The sequence below is a fragment of the Ammodytes marinus genome, assembly GCF_949987685.1.
Source record: "Ammodytes marinus genome assembly, chromosome: 6".
In the NCBI taxonomy this organism is placed as follows: domain Eukaryota; kingdom Metazoa; phylum Chordata; class Actinopteri; order Uranoscopiformes; family Ammodytidae; genus Ammodytes; species Ammodytes marinus.
In genome coordinates, this window is record NC_137235.1 from 32,088,767 (window position 1) to 32,112,977 (window position 24,211).

The following is a 24,211-nucleotide window of genomic DNA, read 5'->3' on the forward strand; positions in this document are numbered from 1 at the left end:
GGGTGGCCTTTTATTGTGGACAGTCTAAGGCACACCTGTGCACTAATCATGATGTCAGATCAGCATCTTGATGTGGCACACCTGTGAGGTGGGATGGATTATCTCAGCAAAGCAGAAGTGCTCACTATCACACATTTAGACAGATTTGTGAACAATGTTTGAGAGAAATGGTAATATTGTGTATCTGGAATGAATTTTAGATCTTTAAGTCCATCTCATGAAAAATGGGAGCAAAAACAAAAGTGTTGCGTTTATATTTTTGTTGAGTCTATGTCTTAATCCAATCTAGTTGTGCCATGGAAACACACTGAGTATTTTGAAATCAATTCTTTGAGTGACAGGAAGCCAGTGTAAAGACAAAGCAGTTGTTCTTTGCTAAGTAGTTATTTAGCTGTTGATAAACAGCTTTTTCAATGATTTTACTTAAAAATGGTAGGTTAGATATGGGCCTATAATTTTTCATGAGTGATGTATCTAGATAGTTCTTTTTTAGGAGTGGCTTGATGACTGCTGTTTTCAGGGCCTGTGGGAATACACCTGTCTGAAGGGACATGTTGACAATTTGTAGAACATCTGAGGCCATACAGCTAAAAACAGTTTTAAAGAAGCCTGTGGGCAGAATGTCAAGGCAGCAGGTTGAGGAGTTCAGGTGTTGTATAATGTCCTCCAGGTTTTTGTGGTTTATAAGATAAAATTCTGTCATTGCATTTGAATTGATTTTAAGAGGGAACACATATGTTGAACTTGGTATTGATGCAGTGACAGCTTGTCTAATTTTGTGAATTTTCTCAGTAAAGAAGGAGGCAAATTCATTGCAGGCTCTCGTGGAGAGATGTTAAGACGCTACTGACACATAGGAGGGTTTGTTAATCTGTCGACAGTAGCAAACAGGGCACGTGCATTGTTGTTGTTTTTGGTGTAGATGTCAGAAAAGAAAGACTGCCTTGCATTTCTCAGTTCTGAGTTAAAGCAGCTCCGAGTAACATTTAAATATCTTTTAAACAGCCTCATGTTTCCTCTGATAATCATAAATTACCTTTAACAGCAAACGAGACCATAAGTGCAAAGAAAGACGTTTTTATATAGTCTTTATTACTGCGTTTGGTCTGGTCGCACACCCAGTCCGATTTTCGGTTCGCATATTGGTCACATATCCGTTTTGGTCGCAGATTTCAGTGTGGCGCAACAACGCAATTTGAAAAGCCTATCCATCCAGGTGAGGGAAGGGGAGCGGGAACTTTGTTTGAGACAGTTATTTGTCGTCATAATGACTGATAACGGGGCTGAACCATCAAAGAAAAAAAAGAAAATGCAATGAAGAAAAGCTAAAAGGGAGAGTGGTAGACGAGCGGGAGGGCGTTGCCAAGCAACAAATACACAATTTCACGGGAGCGAACTGCAGAGTTTACTCCTAAATTAATGAGCAATAGCCTACTAAAACAAAGTTTACTTTGCCTCACCATCATCAGATGAGTCGACCATTATTCATCTGAAATAGTCATTATTTACAACAACATAAACACATTACCTCATCGTGATCCATACTAACTGCCGTCTCTCGTTCATTCGCTTTCTGTGAGGACACAGAGTCTTTCAGCTCCGTGAGAGTACTTTGGTGACACTGCATCAACTCATTGCAATCAGGTGTGTGTAGCACTTACTGGCATTAGTTGATGCTGTGTCACTAACCACTCTCACGGAGCCGAAAAGAGTCCGGTGCCCTCACACTTTCAACACACGGACATGCACTATATTGCTTCCTGATTATTTGAATCTCGCACGAGCTAGAAAACAGCTTCACGACAGCTGGCGTCGTAAAAATACTACCGCTTTTGTCCAAAGGGGCCGCCAAGGGACCAAGTTACTCGTAGTGGCTTTAAACGTGCACAGTTTCTCTTTGAAGATGTCATAATGAACCTGGGGCCTCATTTATCAACAGTGCGTAGAAAAGGTTCTAAATTCACTCTTACGAATGAAATTTAGTATGTGCTTAAGTACAAAAAAATCGGTATTTATCAAACGTGCGCTGGCCTATCGTACGCACACCAGTAAGTCATTAATCTTGATAAATCCCACATGTTCTTAAGTACCATGCTCGTTCACGCTCAGACCATTTGCATTCAGAAACGCCTCCAATTAACCATATATGGTCACAACACATCCCTTTATTAACCATGTGAATGTGTTTTATCCCTCTCCGCTACAATGGCAAAGAGGGTAACGAAAAGAAACTTCTCCAACACATAAATGGAAACCCTTGTAAACGAGGTTGAATCAAAGCGAAACATATTTTGTTGGCTCACTTAGTGCAGGCATTAAAACAAAAGAAAGCTTGCTGCATGGGAAAATGTGATATTTTCGAGCAAGTTGTAAGGCAACGGCATTGTTTGGGGTCCGCGATCTGACAACTTCACGTGCAGTCATACATAAACTCTTTCAATAAATAAGAGATGAAGATAAGTTCCTAACAACATTAGAGTTACTAAGTGAAATGAGTGATTGGCGAGTCTGGCGAGTCACCGCGGCTCGTCCAGCTCACAGCTGAGTGCTGTCAGATGAGACGCACAGAGAGCATCGGAGGGATCCTCCGCTTCAAAATATGTTAAACACATTTATTGAATAATCAATTAGAGCTTACCTAAAAATAAGTGAGCCATATAACTATTTATTGCATTTAGGATGTTAGCTCATTTGGACGCTGTTTTGACCGTCTGTTTTCATTGATGTATTGGCTTTATTATATCTACTTTCAGTTTCAATACTGAGTCGTGATCAGTGTTCTTAAAGAAACTTAGATTATAAAACAAGAGGTCCAAAACACAGATGATGATTAAACAAACAAATGTATGACTTTATATTACCCTAGAAATGCACGGGTGGATTTGACGCGTGGCGATTATAGATATAAAGAGAACGCTGGCGGTTCTAGTGTTAATGCAGACGTTGAAACTCTTAAAGGCACTACGAGTAAGATGGCACGTTGGCGTCCCCTTTGGACAAAAGCGGTAGTATTTTTACGACGCCCGCTGTCGCAAATGCTCGTGCCAGGCGCGTGAGCGTGGACTGAGAAGGGCGCAATATAGTGCATGTTCGTGTGTTGAAAGTGTGAGGACTCTTTTCGGCTCCGTGAGAGTGGTTTTGACACTGCATCAACTAATGCCAGTCAGTACACACACCTGCTTGCAATGAGTTGATTCAGCAGCGTCACCTAACTACTCTCTCTCTCACGGAGCTGTGTCCTCACAGAAAGCGAATGAATGAGAGACGGCAGTTAGTAGACTATGGATCACGATGAGGTAATGTGTTTGTGTTGTTGATGTAAATAATGACTATTTCAGATAATGGTTATCTGATGATGGTGAAGCAAAGCAAACTTTGTGTTAGTACCAACCGCTCATTCATTTAGCAGTCTAGTTTCGCTCTCGTGAAATTGTATACACGTTGCTTGGCAACGTCCTCCCGCCCGCCTATCACTCACTCTCCCTTTTCGCTTTTCTTCATTGCATTCTCTTTTTTTTCTTTGATGGTTCAGCCCCGTTATCAGTCATTATGACGACAAATAACTGTCTCAAACAAGGCTCCCGCTCCCCTTCCCTCACCTGGAGGGATAGGCTTCTCAAATCGCGTTGCAGCGCCACACTGAAATCTGCAACCAATACGGATATGTGACCATAGAGCATGCACGAGCGAACCGAAAATCGGACTGGGTGTGCGACCAGACCAAAAGCAGTAATAAAAACTATATAAAAACGTCTTTCTTTGCACTGATGGTCTCGTTTGCTGTTAAAGGTAATTTATGATTATCAGAGGAAACATGAGGTTGTTTAAAAGATATTTAAATGTTACTCGTATCCGCTTTAAATGCTTTGCTTTGTGCTTGTAATATCGCTATTCTACCACTAGATTCTGTTCGTAAGCATGGTCAGAGTTGTGCTTACATTTACACACATTCATAAGTCTAAGTACATTTTGGTAAATTCCATACTTTGCGTGGCAATGTTCTTACGCCCTACTTACGCACAGATTTGTGCGTAAGTACGGTTGATAAATGAGGCCCCAGGAGATTTGTTTTTCGCCACCTGCGTTCTGCTTTACGGCACTCTCTTCTATCTATTCTGACCTGCGGGGCATTTCTCCAAGGAGATCTTTTCTTACCAGAGACAACCTTCATCTTAGTGGGCACAATAGCATCTATAACACTTGTAAGTTTGCCGTTAAAGTTGTCTAAGAGCTCCTTAACTGAGTTACAGGGGAGGGGTGGTATTGAAGAAAATGCTTGAATGAATGTTTCACTGGTATTTTCTGTAATATACCGTTTTTTGATTACTTTTGATTGATCAGTTGTGTGCACAGACATTTTACTCTCAAAAAATAAACAGGAATGATCTGAGAGGGGACCTATATCTGCCACTGTTACGTCTGAAATGTTCATTCCTCTGGAAATGATAAGGTCCAGCGTGTGCCCTTTGTTATGAGTTGGTTTGTCAACATGCTGATTTAGTCCAAAGTTGTCAAGGACACAGCAGTTCTTTCGCACATCTGTCCTCGGGTTTGTCAGTATGAATATTGAAGTTTCCGACGATGAATACACAGTCAAACTCAGTACAGATTACAGACAGCAGTTCAGCAAGGTCATCAAAAAAGCTTGTACAGTATTGTGGTGGCCAGTAAATATTAATGAAAATAGCTCTAGAGGCTGAATTTAACTTGAGACACATATTCAAATGAATCAAAATTTCCACAAGACATCTTTTTGCATTGTAGAGATTCTTTAAACAGAATAGCAACCCCCTGCTTATCAGATTTGATACATTTACAGGATTTAAGAGTTTCCTGTTACTTGAGATAAACTTTGAGAAACAGGGCCCCGGCTTATCCTGTGAGTCGAAGGCGATAACTGTGTAGCCGCGGCCCAATAAGTGCTGACATCATCAAGGCAAGGCAAGGCAAGTTTATCTACACAGCACGATTCAGACACACGGCCATTCAAAGTCTCCCAAGCCTGATGATGATGACGTATCAGAGGGGGTGTGCGTGGAGGGGTGACGAGCCGGGCGCTGTGGCTAAGATTGACGAGTTGAGGGGAAGTGGATTGACGTTGAGGGCGGGGAGTACATACAATTTCCATGAACTCCAGCTCAGGAGAGGATGGAGAAAGGAGGAGAGGTCGGCTTGGTGATGACTTGCGGGGTCCAGCGGAGACGGGGATGGGTGTAGCCCCCTCCTCTCTGCCCTGATATCTCTCATGGTCTGAGCTGTTATCTGGGGCCGGCAGTTGTCCTTCGGTGCTGCTGCAATGCTGTGTTTTGGCTTTCTCCAGTATCTTGTCCTTGGCACGAACAGATGGGTGGCGCAGGACGTAGAACACATTTGATATGAATACTTTTAATCCTGTCTTATTTAGGCAGAGTCCATCTGTCTTAAAAAACTGCCTGCGGTTCCAGAAAGTGTTAACATTGTCAATAAAATGCACTGAGTGGTCGGGGCACGCAGCCGAAAGCCACGTGCTCAGTGCCAGAAATCTGGTGAATTTCTCAGGTTCTCCTCTGATTGGTGGCAGAGGACCACTGATAAACACTTCAGCTTTCAGTGAGCTGACCGTTTTCAAGAAAACAAAGTCCTGTTTCAACATTTCAGACTCCTGCTTTACAACATCATTTGACCCGATGTGCAGAATGATGTTCTTTACAGTTGTGTGAGCAGCTGCAATGTCCAGGATTCTTTTTGCTAAGTCAGATACCATATAATTTGGATAGCAGAGTACTTTGGTATCAACACTAAACATGCTTTTCATATCTCTAACAGAAAAGTCTCAGATTTTCAGGCCCGGTTGTTAGCTTGGTTAGCCCGGTTGTTAGCTCTCTCTGTGGCTCTTGGCTTTTGGGCCTTACCTTGCGGTGTGCAGCTGCTGTGTTATCCAGGTCATCAGAGGGAAATCCAGGGACTTGTAACAGTGGGGTGAACCTATTTGACACTAGCACACTTGTTTGCTGGGGAAATTTGTTGTTACGTCTCCCATTGGCAGCTATCCATTGCTGTGGCCTCCGGGGCACGGGGTTGAGGAGGCACTGTGCCTGGGTGGTAATGCAGGCCAGCCGTCCAGATCAGTCATCTCATGGCGCTCGGCTCTGCCGGTTATCCGTCCTCCCTTTTCCAATCTCTTTGGCTTTGCACCAAGACGATTCCAGGGAGGGTTATCACTGCCTTGAAAACAGTCCTTCTGTTTCTTCGTAGCCTTGCTGGTGCTAGTTAGCTGTGCGTTAGCTCAATCTTGTCCACTGTTTTGAGTCACTGATAGAGTGGTGTCGTTCCCACATAGTCCATTCACTTCTATTCGATTCACTTTTGTTTCCAGTACTGTAATCCTCTGTAGGAGTATTTGATAGTCCTCGTTTGATAAGGGAGGCATCTTGCTGCTAATTAGCTTTAGCTTAGCGCCTCGCTTACAGTCACCACAGGCTTGTCCTGTTTGTAGGCCTCTTCACGTTCTGTTGAGGAGGTCGTAAACGTTTCTAAAAATGCCTGTAGTATCTATTAAACAATAAAATAAATTACAGTCCCATTGATTTGTATGTATCCAGGCGCTGCTGCTAAATTTATATTGACGAAAAAGAAGAATGTAAGCAAAAAGTGCAAGAGGAGGAGAGAGCAAACAGAAAAGCGTCTGCACAATATGAAAGCAGGAAGCACTAGTGGTGCAGTAGAAGATGAAAGGAGTTAGTGTAAATATTTTGAAGAAGTTGAACGACAGCAGAGTTAGAGTGCGCACACTCTTAAGGCCTTTGCACACCGAGCGCGTTTTATTTGTGCGATTAATTCCCGCTTTATTAATAATTACCATATACAAAGTCAATACAAGCTTCCACATCAGCGCCTGGATTTAGCTTTGTGAATTTGAATATTTTTTCGAGCTGAGTTCGATTTTTCTAGGAAGTCGCTTCCGATAGACGCGATAAAATTCACATTCCAAAATATTCGCTTTTACGTGTCGTTTATTTGCGTCGCGCCCGGTGTGAAACTGCCTTAAAGGGGACATATTATGAAAAACCAAACATTGCCGGTGTTTGGGCACACTGTTTAGGTTATTGGCGTCCCTACCAGCACACACAAGCTTCAAAAAGACAAATATGTCAGTTTCTTCTGGGACACTTATTTTGAAAAAGGGGGGATTTGAAGGTTTCTTCCAAAAAACACCGACTGATGACGAAATCGGTCGGTTTTCATTATCATAAATACTCCCACGGGAAAGCTCACCAGAAACACGGCAGTTGATTGGCAAATCAAGACGCCCCGTTGGTAACCACACACACCTGGCTGAGCCTCCACTCGCTCATGCAACAACAGAGGAGAAGCAAGCAGTGTGAGCTCAACCTCAAGCTACCATCACACCCCAGCCTCGAAGCACACTAGGGCTGAATGGATTTACTTCATTTTTTGTTAGGCTATCTCCAGCAAAGGTTTGCAATCTGTTAGTGTGATCAAAGCCTTTTTACTGGAGTGTGGAGGAGACTGTGCCAGGAAGACTGAGAGACACCATCCGTCCGAAATGTAAGTAGTCCTATTTTAAAAATAATTCTGTCCGTTTGTTAGTTCAATGTCTGTAATGTGCTTTATTTTATCCCTCCTATAATAACCAACACCGACTGAAATGAGAGAATGCGGGGTTTAGTCGTTAGCATTAGCGCCCGCTAGCTTTACCGTTAGCTTTATGCTAACGGTTAGAGCTGTGCGTCTTTTGCAGTGACAGTTATTTGGCTCTTTTGTGAGCTCACGTTAGTCCTGCTGTGACGGCCCCTGAGTGAAAAACAGACGGTGAAACTGTAGGGTGTGTTGGAAACTGAAGAGTATTTTTTTAATAGCTTCATCCTGTTACCTGCTAGCTGTCTGACTGTATAGCTCAAGTACACACCGCAATAAGTCTGCGGACAGTGTGTAGTTAGGGTGACCCAATTCACCAGATGTGGGACAAAGACTACGTTTGTGCGGGACAAAGTGCCGTTTTTTTTAAGCAAAATAAACCTGTAGTACAAGCAGCAGTAGGCCTATTACATGATCTCCAGGAATACTGTAAGTTGTCTCTGCTGGTGTTTGTTTCCTGTCCATTATATTTCAAAAAGCACACAGTATCACTCAGAACTTGCTTATTGAGCCAGGGCTATACTGAATTTGTTGTAGCTTTGCCATAACAGATGTATGATGTAGGCCTATACATGTCAGCTAGGCTACATGATGTAACATTGAATGTGCCATGTTTTACAGGTGTCTGAGTGACCTGATGGAGCCACCAAGACCGTCACACTATCCGTTCCTTCAGAGGAGGATGTGTTCACTGGGTGGGACAGGTGGTCTTCTTCAGGGCCTAACAACAACTGGACAGTTACATAAAAGTTATGGCTTTGCTTCTGTTTGATATGTACACTTCATATTTTCATTCCACTGGCTATGAATAAACTGCTTTATTTTTAAGGATGTTTTTGGTCTTTTTAAAATGTAATGATACTGTTTTATCAGAGAAAATCTTCAGCGAGATGAAAATGTGAGTTTCAAGTAATCCTTTACTACAGGTAGCAAACAGTGACAGTAAGCAACACAATGCATTTTTTAACGGTAACTTTATTATGAATGAGTGATCACAATACAAATGATACATTATCTACTAGATATTGAAATGTTGTCAGATAATTTGCAGCTCTGACAAACCTAAAGCATAATTATTTCAACCATACATTTTACAAAAGATAATGTCTTTCCAGTGAATCTTGACATGATTCAGGATACATTCTTTTCCATTATGGTTACTGTACATTTTTACATGTCAACTCAGTATCGGTTCACAACCAAAGCTTTTTCACTCCACTGGGCTGTAGATCATTCCACAGACCTGTAAAGACAAACGTAAAACAGGGTGTATGTTACCAGTTTAGAGAGTTTATGCATAAATACTTAGCTCAAATTATGTTATTGACTGTGACATAATTCAACAGTATTTACCTGAGGATAATGTCAGGGAAATCAGAAATCTTGATGCCATTTTCACAGTTTTCAGCTCAGACTCCTGTCTGAACAGGTTCAGTTGTACATCTTTTAGTTTAGAACTGGTTAGTGTGCCGATATTTGTGGTAGAAATGAAGCTAAACATGTTTACATTGGTCTCCATGCTGCATTGGCCAAAAGTAAACAAAACTGACAGCTGGGCGTGTGCCATGCCCATGTAGGTAGGCATAGAGTAAATGAGCAGGGCGGTGCATGCACGCCCATGTAGATCTGACCAGTCAGAGCAGACTAGTATTTGTGCGAAGGGGGTTAAGCTGTCAAAACCTACCTTTTGAGATAGAGGGCAGAGAAGGCTGGAAAAGGCGATGAAGAAATGGGAAATGGTAGAAAACTATTGGGTTTTTTGAACAATAAACCATGAAAACCTTTTCTAGTAGACCTTGGAAATACACCTTTAAAACCGAGATTTTGCATAATATGTCCCCTTTAAGGAGCACAAGTCCAAAAGGAAAAGAGCACAAAACATAAATTGTGTTTTTTCAAAAAAAACTTTTTATATTTTGATGAATTGAATAGCCCAATGTCTTGTGACTTGTTTAAACGTTGAATGGAGTCTGTAGCTTAAAGTATACCAGAGAAGTAGCATTTCAAAGGATGCCCTTACTGAAGAAAAATTATCTTGACCCTTCTGTGCTGAACAATTACAGACCTATATCAAACCTGCCTTTTTTGGGCAAGCTTTTGAAGAAAGTTGTTTTAAAACAATTAGATGTATTTTTGCATGAGAATGATGTTCATGACAAATTCCAGTCCGGTTTTAGGAAAGGCCACAGCACTGAAACAGCTCTCATTAAAGTAGTTAATCATTAAAGTAGTTAATGACCTCAGAGTGAATATGGATCATAAAAACATTTCCATCCTCATACTACTTGATCTGTCAGCCACATTTGATACAGTTGATCACAACATACTCCTAGACCGCCTTAATAACTGCATCGGCCTTTTAGCCACAGTCCTATCATGGTTCCACACTGTCAAGTAATCTGAATCCCTAACTGCTCCTCACCACCTCTGGAAGAAAGCCATAATAATGCTTTCTTACCAGTAGGCCTCTTTGAAAGGCAGGGGACAAGGCTCTGAATAGGCTAATAGGCAGGTGAAAATTAATGACTGGCAGCTGCCACCAACATTCATGGAGGTTTTGATGTGCGCGCAGGGTTATAAGTAGGACTTTTGCAAATGACAGGCTTTCTTTTCTGTTCTTTTCCGCGAGGTCCCATTCACACACGGAAGACTAGTGAAGGTCGCGTAGCTGAGCTAGGAAGTGCTAGGTTCCGGTTTCTGCTTCAAAATAAAAGTCAGAATTGACTTGATGTTTTGCCGTTTTGCCAGTTAAATGATTTTATTGTGAAATTACGCTGTAGGACATGTTCCTTTTGAATTGACAGTAACTTAAATGCGTGCCATATGAATAGTTTGTGGTGTTTCAGTTGTTCTAACATTACTAGTTGATACAACAGCATGTGAAACAACCACAACATTTCCTAGGCCATGACGAGCGTTAATCGCGCGATAAAAAAATTGACGCCGTTAAAATGGGTTTGCGTTAACGCCGTTAATAACGCGATAAACTGACAGCACTAATAATAATACAAAATGATCAATATTGGCTGATATCCAAAACCCAAATATTGGAATTGGATCGTACTGAAAAATTGTGGATCGGTGCATCTCTACAAAAGGATAAAATGGAAAATGATAATATACAATCTGATCTGTAGTTTGTATTTTACTTGGAATTACAGTATTTGTTCTGATTCATTCTATGCTTTGTCAGTATCCAGCTCTTTCTCTGAACAGGTGTTGGTACAAGTTGTGCTCCCTCCATGAATCCAAGCAGAATACCAAACATTCAGTGGTCTGCAAAGTTACGTGCCTGTGGGTCTTAGGACACACCAGAGAAGACACATCACTGAGGTATGGACTATATACATATGGCACGAAACAGGAGAAGAAATAGCAATAGTGATGAATAATAAACTGAGCATGAGGAGTGCTGGAGAGATCAGGCTAAGTGATGTTAACTTATTAATCAACTACTGACATTGTGACTGACATTGTTGATTTGTAAGACACTGATGTGAGAAGCTTTTTTTTGACCAATTTAACCATGAGCGCTGCTCACAGGTAGAAGCTTATAGTCACAACAGCCGGAAGAATATATCCATGAAACACAAAAAGTTGAACTTTTATCTTAGAAGTCCTGAAAACAAATGCTTGTCTTTTCCTCTTAAACAAAGCTGTAAATAGCCTTTACGTAGTGTCAGTTGGAGCCTTGTTGCAGCAGTGCAGGCTAATGCTAACTGTGTTCAGATTAATAAACCTATTGTATTGTATGTAGCCTATCTCATTCTGCGGCTGCACGCGATCATTACTGTTCACTTGCGTGATCACAAAGTCACAGACGAGCCTCGTTAAATAGCCTAATATGAATATAGAAATTATATAATAATTAAAACTGTGATCACTAGAGGCCAATGGGTCTGGTAATAAATCAATCAGGATCTACAAAGGAAACTGTCACTCCCCATTTTTTAAAATGTGTTGTTTATTTTAATGTGGTGGCACTTTTTGTGTTTTATTTATAAGAGTTTATATTTGTATGTGATTGACCTACTTGTGATAATTGTGAATTAAAGAGACGGATTTCCGAAGATGTACACAAAGCTTCGTTGCTTCATTCATCTTCTACCTCAAAATCTACTTTTTACCACCGTCCTGGCCACTTGGGACCCTTAACAAACTGACTTATTTTACTGTCTATTACCATAATCGGTGGAAACTGTGTCTTGTTATTATTCACCGCTAGGTGAACGCCGGCAGTAAAACAAAACGAAGAAGAAATTTCGTATTTCCGGTGGAGCTCCGTTTCTCCATGGGTCTGCAAATAGGTACTCTTGGATTTGCTAGCTACTTGTGTGCTCATCCATTTCATACTCTCCATGGAGCTCACAACTTAAAGAACGTCGGCAAAGAAAGGGACATTTGTTCCCATAGTTTGTCCTTCAGACGACTGTTCTCCACAGGCCTGATGCAGAAGTCATAAAACAGTCAATAAAAAGTATTTTTTGTGTAGTCAACACCACAGATTAAGAAAAATAGTAACATTGATGCCAGCTTCTTCACTCTGCAAGATGCACATTGAAACACATCTGAGGACAGGAAGACATAGTATACAGTAAATCCCCCCGAGGTGGGTTGAGTGAACGGTATACACCGTACCTACAAATATGTAACATTACACCTCTGTCTGCAAATAACCAAAAGCTGAACAGCTGTGTGGTGGTGTAATTGTAATTTGGAGTACAAATGAGAAAAAAAAACATTTCCTTCATTTCAAATAATAGGTTTCAAATCATGCAATCCATTATGGTGAAACAAATGGTGTTTGTACACATTGTCACATACTTGTACTTCTACAAGATTTGTTTGCTGGTCCTCACTTTTTGGTGGAACGTCAGAAGGAGGTTTGACCTATGTATTTATTTATTTAGGTTATAGCCTATATCAATTGCAGTTCTTTACCCTAAATTGACCTATACCGTAAGTATAACGGATAGGTCAATTTAGATAAAATGTGGAATTAATCGTTTAGCTTTGATGGTTAAGGTTAAAGTAACGGGCTCACTATATTTGTAGGAATTTTTTACTGACATAATGCAAACGCGTGAATGTGTGTGTGTGTGTGTGTGTTTACTTACAGCTCTCCAGCTGCATGATACAGGTCTGAACATCCATAGGGAAGTTTTTTAGATCCATGGGACATGAGAGAGTTAATGTTAGTCTGAAAGCAAAGAGACATGGGAGAAATATTGAGAAGTGAGTGAGTCAAAGTCAGTCACGGGGTGTAAAGTCATACATAAAGGCTGTACACAATCAAAATGTTTTTATCCATTCTTCTTTTATATACAGGTGCATCTCATATTATTAGAATATCATGGAAAAACTTGTTTTTTTCTGTAATGTAATTCAAAAAGTGAAAGTTCCATATATTCTAGATTAATTTGACATAAAGTGATATATTCCAGGCATTTCTTTGTTACATTTTTCAGGATTCCGGCTTACAGCAGATGAAAATCAAAAATCCAGCATTTCGAAATATTAGAATATTTCAAATGGCCAATCAAAAAAATTATTTATAACATAGAAATGTCAACCTTCTCATAAGTATTTTCATTCATCCATTCAATACGTGGTCTGGGATCTTATTTAGCATGAATTATTGCATAAATGCGGCATGGCATGGTGATGATCAATCTGTGGCACTGCTGAGGTGTTATGAAGCCCAGGATGCTCAGATCGCAGCCTTCAGCTTGTCTGTATTGTTGGGTCTGGTGTGTCTCATCTGCCTCTTGACAATAGCCTATAGTTTCTCTATGGGGTTCAGGTCAAGAGAGTTGTCTGGCCAATCAAGCACAGTAATACCATGGTCAGCCAAACAGTTACTAGTGGTTTCTGGCACTGTGGACTGGTGCCAAGTCTTGCTGGAAAATGAAATTGTCAACTCCATAAAGCTTGTAAGGAGACTGAAGCATGAAGAGCTCTAAAATCTCCTGGTGGACGTCTGAGTTGACTTTCGACTTGATAAAACACAGTGTACCAATACCAGCAGATGAAATGGAACCCAAAAACATCACTCAGTGCGTTTACATGCAGACTCATAATTGGATAACTCAACGAATAAGACCTCAACAGGACTTTTAAACTGCATATAAACACCTTTATCCGATCTACTTCGGACACAAATCGGCACAATAACGGACAAGAGAAGTCGGATAAGAACACCTAGATAATTTGTTCATTGTCGGCTTTCTCTCTGCATGTATACAGGGATCGGATATCGCATATCGGACTTCTCGATAGGCTACACCATGGGTTATTGACGGAAGAGAACCAGACGTGGCTCTAAAACCACTTGTTGAAAGCATGGTTGAAAGGGCTACAGCGCCACCTAGCATAGTGGAGACAGCCATGCATCGGACATTTATCCGATTTCTGAAAGGCCATGTATACTCAGACAAGTGACACGGTCCGTTCGAGTGTCTTGTTCGATATATGTGATAATCCAATCTAGTTGTGCCATGTAACCGCACTGACTGATCCAAATGAAATGTCGCTTTTCATTAGGAAATCAAAATGCCAGAGTCTGGAGGAAGAATAGAGAGGCACATAATCCAAGTTGCTTGAAGTCCAGTTTCAAGTTTCCACAGTCATTTGGGGCACCATGTCATCTGGTGTTGAGTTTTTATCAAGTCCAAAGTCAAGGCAGCCGTCTACCAGGATATTTAAGAGCACTTCATGCTTTTTTTAGATAATGCACATTTCAATTAATAAAAAGTTCCTGTACACCTATCGACAGTAACAAGTATTTATATATATTTATTTAAGGGTTCAAAAAAGTAATTTTTTTCAATATATATTTTCGGGATTTAAAAAAAAAAAATCCGGCGATTTAATCTCAAAAATCCATATCGGTCGGGCCCTAGCCCACCGTGTCAAAACCACTAATAACTTGTTGGCTGACCATGGTATTCCTGTGCTTGACCTGAACACAAAAAATTATCTTTAGGCTATAGTCAAGAGGAAGATGAGAAACACCAGCCCCAACAATACAGATGAGCTGAAGGCCACTATCAGAGCAACCTAAATAATTTTTGATTGGCCTTAAGCAATATTCTAATATTTTGAGATGCTGGATTTTTGAAAAAATGCCTGATATATATCACTTTATGTCTAATGAATCTAGAATATATGGAACTTTCTCTTTTTGAATTTAATGACAGAAAATAAATTAGCTTTTCCATGATATTCTCATAATACCTGTACAGTGGCTCTTTTACTTTAGAATACAAAAGCATTGGACGTTGCATTGGGTACACACATGTAATACCAAACACAGAGACAAAACAGAATAACTTTGAACATCTCATGTTGAGAGCATAAACGGCAAATGAAGGAGTAAACCAGACCAATTAAAGATGTACAAATACATTAATTTTTCAGGGAGCCCCTCCCCCCTATAAGGTGCATTTCAATACAGAACTGCAGTATTTAACATGTATTCACAGCACATATCTCTTGTTTCTAATGCCACTGTGTGTGCACTGTGCGCCTCTAGCACTGAAAATTATAAAAATTAATCACCATGTGTTCACATTTTGCACTTCTCCTTGATTCATAAATATATAACCTCTAGGGGCTTCTCAAGAACATAAAAGTATGAGAAGAGAACCTTCGTGTAAATTGCTAAACAATAACTGTCATATCTTTGCACTGTTTTCAATCAGATACGACGGTCCATATTTTCCTCATACAGTGTTGCTTTCTGGCAGCAATTTTGGAACCTAGTTCCCTCCCCCTTATGCTTGTCACCTACCGACTAAAGAGGCCCATCGTAACACTTACCTTATAGAGTACAAAACATTCCCATTCTGAAATATCCTGAGCAGTTTGTTGTCTGTGGTGACTTCATGAAAGTGCGCTCCCTTCTCATTTGCAAAGAACAGATCTGGTTTCCATATGGAGTCTAACATAGAGGGATCCAGGTCCAGAGAGTCATCAGGGTATTCAGAATAGGCCAGCCTGGGATCATTCCATTGCTGACGGAGGAAGATATTCACACGGTAGTCCTACAGACACAGACGCTAACATCAATACACTATACACAAATAATGTCATAGGAATGCTTACATGTTTGATTCATTACAAGTTATGCATGAGGAACCAAGTTCAGCTCAGTTCTCCTATAATGGAAGATTTTATACATGAGTTTGACAAATGTCAAGGACTAAATAAAAATAAGTATAGTCAGAAATATACATGAGGACTAACATGGTTGCTCCCATACACAACATAGTGCTTTATTTCACAATGGTAACCCTCTCCTACAAATGTTTAATGATCCATTCAACATTCACATGCTTCAGAAATATAGCTTTGATATATTTCTGCTGAGAAGCAGATATTTATGCTCATGTTGTCACTGTGCCCAATAGGACAAACCATTCCAGGAGCAGGTTATCACAGAAGATTATAAAAACATCTTTATTCTTCGTTGTAATTATCTTAAACAGATTTCCAATAATCAAGTCATCCAATCCGCTCAGTGTATCATATGTTCACCTTGATTGCAACCTGCTCAAGATGTGCACTAATGAGGCAGAGGACTGCAAATGATTTCAAGCTTAGTACACCAGCTGTTTCACTGAAAGCAGTGATGTATGGTGGCACCATATGGTGGCACCATATTGCCCTGACTACTACTAAATACTCATACTAATCTGACATCATTAGCAATGGGGAAAAAAAACACTCAGACTTTATTCCCCACTGTCAACAATAGAAATGCACTGATCCACTATTTTTCAGTACAATCCGATTCTTATATCTGGGTTTTGGATATCGGCCGAAATTGATACAGTCCGATATCATAATTATTATAAATGTCTTTGTTAGTGGTGATAAGTGTTAGGTTAGAAAGGCTTAAGCAACACAGCAATTCTAATTTAAAATAAACAAAAATGCATAGAAGTTCATCTGAACTGCTTTTAATGGTTTGAATACTGAATAACATCAGAACTCATTATTGCTTCATTATTTTTATCCTGAGCTATATCACATGCTATTGTCTTAAAATTGAATTTCCTTTCATAGTTGAAATGATTAAAAATGTATTATTTTAAATAGATGGAATTTGGATTGGTGCGCGGTTCGGACATCCCATTCTTACCAACCTGGTTAAAACCTGTCTGCCCTCAATTTTAACCATTACAACTTCTAAGTGAGCAAAAAGTTAGTTATACTGGTCTCTCCCAGACAAAGATTTCAAAGCAGACTGGGGTTTCAAGATGTGTTGCACAAAGAAACGGGCAACATTGAGGATCGTAGATGCAGTGGCCGGCAGATGAAAAACACATTAAGCTTATTTCTCCTTCTAAAACGGAAGATGTCCAAAAGTGCCATCAACTCAGAACTGGCAGAAACCAAAGGGGCTAAAGGCTGTTACATACTCCGCGAGAAGAAAGAACAAAGTTCTCGGTGACAGACCTGCGAGAAGAAAATGACTCTCAGCTCTTGTTTAGCTGTTCTCGCAGCTTGTTCTCGACACATCACCCGGGCCGAACTTTCTTCTCGCAGCTTGTCCGAGAACTATTGTGTGATTGGTCAGTCTGAAGTCAATGAGGAAAGCGAAGTGAAATCAGCTGCCGCTACTGAGTCAATTACCATGGTAACAATGCGCCGCGGTGAGGAGTTCAGCAGTTGAGTTCTCGTGAAGTATGTAATGTCAGACCAGAAAGAACTTCTCGCAGCTCTGTCACCGAGAACTTTGTTCTTTCTTCTCGCGGAGTATGTAACAGCCTTTAGGTACACCCATCTACTGTCTGGACAAGTCTGGTCAGAAGTGGTCTTCATGGAGGGTTGCAGCTAAGCAACTCAACTATAGACAAAAACATAGGAACTGGGACTCAGCAAAATAGCAGCAAGTGGACTGATGATTTAAAATTTAAAAATGTTGACCTGAACAGTGCAGGGGCCGGTTTCCCAAAGCCTTCGTAGAGCCTTCTTAACGCTACGTCATTCGTAACCCCTACGTAGAGTTCCTACTTAACGTTTCGCCTGTTTCCCGAAACGTTCTTTGCTACGAATCTCTTTCGTACGTCATACGTTGGTAAGGTTGGTCTGGAGCGCCCTCAGAGCCTTCTTAGCTCTACCGTAGGGATGTTTCAGCTCTCACTTGTGTCATTTAACTAATAAATCTGACTGTATTTCATATCAAACGGACACAGCGATGACTGTATTTAATAACAAACTGTTCAAAACGATCCAACTGTATAGTGTATATCACGTATATTTAAAGTAGGCTTAGGCTATTGTATATTTTAGCAGAATCAGAATCAGATTTATTTGTCATTGCACCGTTACCGAGCAACGAAATTACATTCCAGTTCACACTCCACCAAGAAACATACAAGACAATGACAATAACATGGGTGGACAGGAGAGAGTGTAACTGTAGGGTCAGCAATATTTCGCGCCCCTATTTCTTAGAAGGAAAAGGAGAACAACAGGGGAAGATAGGTCAAAAAAAATGCAAATCTCGAACTACGTTCCTTAAGGGAGCGCAGTGCGTGATCCAACCTGGTATCACGCCGAGGCGTCACTTCCAGACGCATGGACCGGCGGCTCTATTTCACGCCTTGCCTGACCAGGCTCTATTACACGCGCACCTCCCGCCGTCCAAATGAACGGAGGAATAGCACCAACAGGGGCCGACATGTTCTCCCAGGAATAGCATGACATGTTCTCCCAGCATTTCAATACTATCTAGCTGCAGCCCCCTCGGTGGTTAGGGTTAGGGCAAGGGGACAGGGAGAGGTTATAATATAGATAAAACATTGACGGAAAACCGCGGCCGCCATTTTGACTACGGGCGGCCGCGATAGCGGCCGCCATCTTGACTACGGAGGTGCGCGTGTAATAGAGCCGCCCTGGTCAGGCAAGGCGTGAAATAGAGCCGCCGGTCCATGCGTCTGGAAGTGACGCCTCGGCGTGAGATCGGGTTGCGTGATCAGTGAAAAACCACCTTAGCACAAATAAGCAACATGATAAACACCACAGACAATAAGACTCGTAGACATTGCACATTAAAGGAACGGGTTAGGGCTTTATGGGAAGGTAAGTGTCACAGCCCAGGCACCAGGGGGCGTACGCAGCCGGCAGGCGCCCCGCCCGCAGCTTCCGGTCCGCAACGAGGGAGGGAGAGGGGGTCGGATTCAAGAGGGCTTGATTTGTCAGGGTACTGTGTGCTATGTGTGTACGTGTGTGTGTGTGTGTGTTCCATGAAGCTATCTCTGTCCAGACGTAGTGGGAGTCTACAGGCGCCAGGTGTTATGAGACAGCCGTGGAGACGACCTCGGGGCCCGGTCACAGATAGAGTTCACAGGAGAAGTAGGTGATGGGAGGGTGGGGGTAGAGCGTCTCTCCACGTAAACATCCCGGAGAGAGAAGAGATAACACCGCGCCAAGGACGGTGTAGGGAGCCGAATCGAGAGATTGTGATTTGTTTTGGTTGAGACTAGGCGCTGGAATGAAACCTGTCTTACAGTCACTGGTTTCCTTCTAATAATCCGAAATCCAGTGGCCTTTTCCAAGTGCCTACGGCCGGTTAATGGCAGCCATGATCGAATCCACTTTCCGAATAAGTCCAGGAATCACTTCCAGCTTGCGATTCACCTCGCTTATCACTTGAGTCTGTGCATTAACGGCCCGGCACAAACCCTCAAAGACGGGCAGCTTCTCAATGGCCTGATGTGCTGCCAACGCCTTATTGCCGTTGCGGTAAATCAGGAATCCAACTCCAAACAGCAGGAAACCTGATACCATGAGCCCAATGATGTAGATGTCTTCGGCGTCCTCAATGGAGAGTATTGCTAGACACATCTGGTTCCAGCCACTCCACCCGTCCCAGGTGTATCCAACAGTAAAGGTTCCATCCGGACAGGAGGCTTCTCCTTTGCCCCCTTTTCTCGTCGAGAAAATTTGGTCAATTGCAGAAAGACCCCAGCTGATCAGATCCATAATTTAGGTTTTTCGGAGGAATATGCAGAGAGACACTCGGAGATCAGACAGAGACAGCACAAGACAGGAGAGAGCAGAGCAGGAAAGATAAGGGTTTCGGGAGGGAACAGAGTATGCGACTACCCTCGTTGAAGTGCAGAGAAGAAGACAATACCATTAACTCTGATTCACAAAGTGTTCAAACTATATGAACAAGTAGCCTACTTTTTAGTCATCTAACTGACTTGACAATCAGCATTAACTGAATGGATGCGATGTCCCTCAATATGAAAATACTTTATACGTGATACACTATAGCCTACAGTCGGATCGTTTTTATCAGTTTGTTATTAAATACAGTCATCGCTGTGTCCCTGTGATATGAAATACAGTCAGATGTATAAGTTTAAGTGAAAGTCCCTGCGATCGCTGTGGCATCGCCAGAGATACAAACCCCCACATTTCCTTCCGTAAAGCACCATGCGTAAAACGGACACGAGTGACATCCTTGTTGCGCATGGAACTGCCACAAGTCATTCATGATGAAAATTATTGCTGTAAACAATCTTCATCTCCTCCGCTGTTTCTATATTTTCTATAGGCTATCTTTTTTTAAATTAGTATAGGCTATGGTAGTATGTTCGACATGGTTAACACTAGAACCTCCGCACTGTGTTCCACACCGGCTCTGTCAGCTGAGCCCGGGCAGAGTGCGTTGGATCCTCTGCCTCAAAACATGTAAACGTGCGAAAAAATGAATGAATAATCAATTAGAGCTTACCTTAAAATAAGTGTGCCATGTTACTGTTTATTGTATTTAGGATTTTAGCTCATTTGGACGCTGTTTGGGCCGTCTGTTTATTTATATAGGCTATTGGCGATATTATATCTACTTTCAGTTTCATTACTGACCCACCAAGTAACGTGATTAGTGTTCTTAAAGATACTTTGATTATAAAACAAGAGTTCCAAAACACAGATGATGATTCATAAAACTAATGTATGACTTTATATTACACTAGAAATGCACGGGTAGATTTGATTAGACAGCATACAGATGCAGCTGCGCATGAAATGAGCAGGAAATGGATAATCGAACTCGGAGCAACCGATTTCAGCAGTGTACGAACGACGTAAGGAGTGTTTCTCCTAAGACACCGTTCGGGAACCACGACTACAGAGGTAAACAACTTTGGTAAGTCATAACGTAGGAGTCTTCGTAGCTCGCTAAGAGAGGACGTTATCGGGAAACCGGGCCCTGAACAGTTCACTTCACCTGCAAAATAGGCTCAGTGCAGCAAACACTATGAACCAGCCTCATTGAGATAACACACACTGTCACTCAGAACATGCTCAGGGTACAAACACTAGCATCAAACCCCAATACACAAATTACAAACTTTTAATCTTTACAGTTTGAATAATTATTTCACACAAATTACGTAATATTTTCTTTGATGAAAGGGTGAAATTCTTTCACATGAAATTGTTTATTTTATAACATACCAATTTATTTAGGAAAACAAAAATAAATTAAAATCAGAAGTTTGCTTCAACAGAAACATTAAACATTTTGTATATTTAATTGAAAACATTTCCAAATGTAGTATTTATCTGTGTAAATATTCTATAATTGTAATACAGAAATCAATTCCTGTAATGTTGTCATTTACTGTAAGGATGCAACTCTAAACTGTGTATATGCTGGAAAATTCGCTTTACAGATGCAACTTTAGATGTTTGCAGATTGGGTTGCACTCTCAACCCTGCTTCTCTCAATGAGAGACTATGATTCACAGCAGGGTCTATCAGTGTAGCCCTTACCGTTTTTCATCAGACATTACAGCTCAATGTCTTCTAAGTCTTCCTCCACACATCCACACTGTCACTGCCACTCTTCTCCCTCCAACAACCTGTCTTCCTTGGTCAATTTCCCCCAAAAAATATGTTTTTGAGCTTTCCCTTTATACTGTATATATGTTCACTAACAAGTCTAAAACAAGACATCTTAGTGTTTCAATTGAAATTGCAATCCGCAGTGTTTGAAATGCACTAGGCATTCATTCTGTTTTGAATGTGTGGTTTACAGTTGTGGCAGCAGTGTGTTAGCATTTCAAAAAAGTGCTGGAAATCCATAGTGTTGTGCAGGCTGTGGTTAAGCCATGAGATAGGTGTGTAGAGTTTTGAAAATTGTGTTTAAGCAATGAAAAACGAGCTACAGTTTGGTCCGAATGAACCGCTGCTCTGCATACTGTTGTTAGAGTTTTGCATATGTCGCTCCAGTTGTGCCCACTGTGGTTTAGCAATCGTAAAAAACTGTAACACCATTACCATAATTTATCTACAGTGACTCCATGTGACTTGTAATGTTTTGTTAACCACCATCTTGAGTCATACTTGACCATAGCAAGATATATTGCAGACAAGTGTATGCTAGCAATCCAACTGTCCTCCTAGTTGCTGGAACCTGTGAAATGAGGGTTATCTACGTATGTGGGAATTAACAATAAGAGGAGATCAGCCTGGCTTAGGTGGGGGAGGAGGATGGATCTGCACAACACATGAACGTTATTATACATGGTTTTGTGGGGCAAGAAACACTTTGGTTAAAGTTAGGGTGGTTTGTTTGAAAGATTTACATGGTCTGTGAGTATAAAAGCAGCATGAGCATATCGGGGTATCAAGGGGCGCCTCAAGCTGGTCTTTAGATAGCGAACTAAGCATCCCGAAGACAGTATCACTTGTACAGCAAGTTCAGCTCCCTTATTCCCAGAATGCACTGTTTAAGTCAGTGAGAAGCTCTGCTCACTATGCTCACTGACTGGAAGTGGCATCACTATTCTTCCACTTCACTACACCTTCAACAGAGCAAGAGTTATCACACAGTGAGCACAGATGTGGCTAGTGAGATAAACAAGAGTAACTTTGATTTAGCTGTGTTATGCCTCGTTTCCACCAAGTAGAGCGGGTCGGGTCGGAGCGGCTCAGAGCGGGACAGCTCACTTTTAAGAATCTCGGTGGTGTTTCCACCGCCGACCCTACCCTTACTGGTAGGGCAGGGTTTAGGCTGGACTGCGATAGCCGCCGCCAGAATGTGGGTCAAACTATCAGGCTGTGGAACAACTGTGGTCAAGCCAGCGGTCTCTCGTTTTTGCTTGGTCAAACCATTATACTATCTATGGGTCAAACCAGCCGCTTCTTTATTTATTCCCCCTGTGTTGTTGTGAGCACAGAGACGGCTCGGTGCAACTGATAGAGACAGTGAGCGAACAGCGCTGGCTGCGGCAGCTACGTGACTAGCAGTGGGACACAGTGTAGCCAACTGATTCATTTAATGACGAGGAAAAACACCACACAATAAACAGTGCCGCACTCACATTTTCGCCAAAACACAAGACTCTCTTCACTCTAGCCGAGGTGACTACACACGGCGGAAATGATTATTTCGACCAACTGTGGTCAAGCCAGCGGTCTCTCGTTTTTGCTTGGTCAAACCAGCCGCTTCTTTATTTATTCCCCCCGTGTTGTTGTGAGTGTGTATTTACTACTATCTATGGCGTAAACGACATAGAGACGGCTCGGTGCAACTCATAGAGACAGTGAGTGAACAGTGCTGGCTGCGGCAGCTACGCAGTGGGACACAGTGTAACCAACTGATTAATTTATTGACGAGGAAAAACACCACACAATAAACAGTGCTGTGCTCACATTTTCGCCAAAACACAAGACTCTCTTCACTCTTGCCGAGATGACTACACATGACGGAAATGATTCTTTCGACCAATCAAATGACGGCAGTGTGTGGCTCCGCCTTTTAGGCACCCTTTCAGGCGGCTAGTACCCCTACGGAGGAGTACTGAGATTAGGAGCGGCTCAGAGCGGTTAGGTGTGCTTAAACCGTACCCTACCCAACTTTTGGCAAATGAAAAGCCAAACTACCCGGACCGAACCGCTCCGATCCGACCCGCTCTACTCGGTGGAAACGAGGCAATAGTAATACTAACTGATGCTTAAGGCTTACATTAGTAGGTGAATTTCAGTGTTGCAGTAGTGACTATGCACATGAATGCCAAAAACACCACAACAAACACAATTTAGTGAGTAAGGGGGTCAGAACACAACATTTATATAACTGTATACAAACGCGCGCGCGCGCGCACACACACACACCTTTACCTTGCTCTCCTACACCGACCTCTGTTTCTCTATTTATTGTGTTTTTGACTTGTAACATTTTGCATGTTGTTGGTGTGATTGTGGAAAACTCCAAATTAATTACCCATCCTGGGATCAATAAAGTTGTCTAATATAATATAATATAATATACAGTGCATATGGAAAGTATTCACAGTGCTTCACTTTTCCACATTTCGCTATTTTACATCCTGGAATAAGGCTGGATTAAAATCCTTTTTCTCCCTCAAATCTACACACCACAGCCCATAATGACAACATGAAAAAAGTATTTTTTAAATGTTTGCAAATGTATTAGAAATAAAGAACAAAAATATAATATGTACATGTGAGTATTCACAGTCTTTGTGCTTAGGGTCGTTGTCCTGTTGAAAGGTGAACCGTCGCCCCATTCTGAGGTCAAGAG

At 41.5% G+C, this 24,211-nt stretch overlaps 1 protein-coding gene across 1 annotated transcript in view; it reads right to left on the reverse strand.

Annotated features, from left to right (window-relative positions):
- glra3 (glycine receptor, alpha 3) overlaps window positions 1-24,211 on the reverse strand; it is a gene marked incomplete at both ends in the record, with an annotated part of 79,455 nt that overhangs the window by 19,254 nt on the left and 35,990 nt on the right. Inside the window, 2 exons of the mRNA XM_080028910.1 lie at window positions 12,756-12,838; window positions 15,460-15,683. Of these exons, the coding sequence (XP_079885036.1) occupies window positions 12,756-12,838; window positions 15,460-15,683 (307 nt within the window). The remainder of the gene's footprint in view (window positions 1-12,755; window positions 12,839-15,459; window positions 15,684-24,211) is intronic.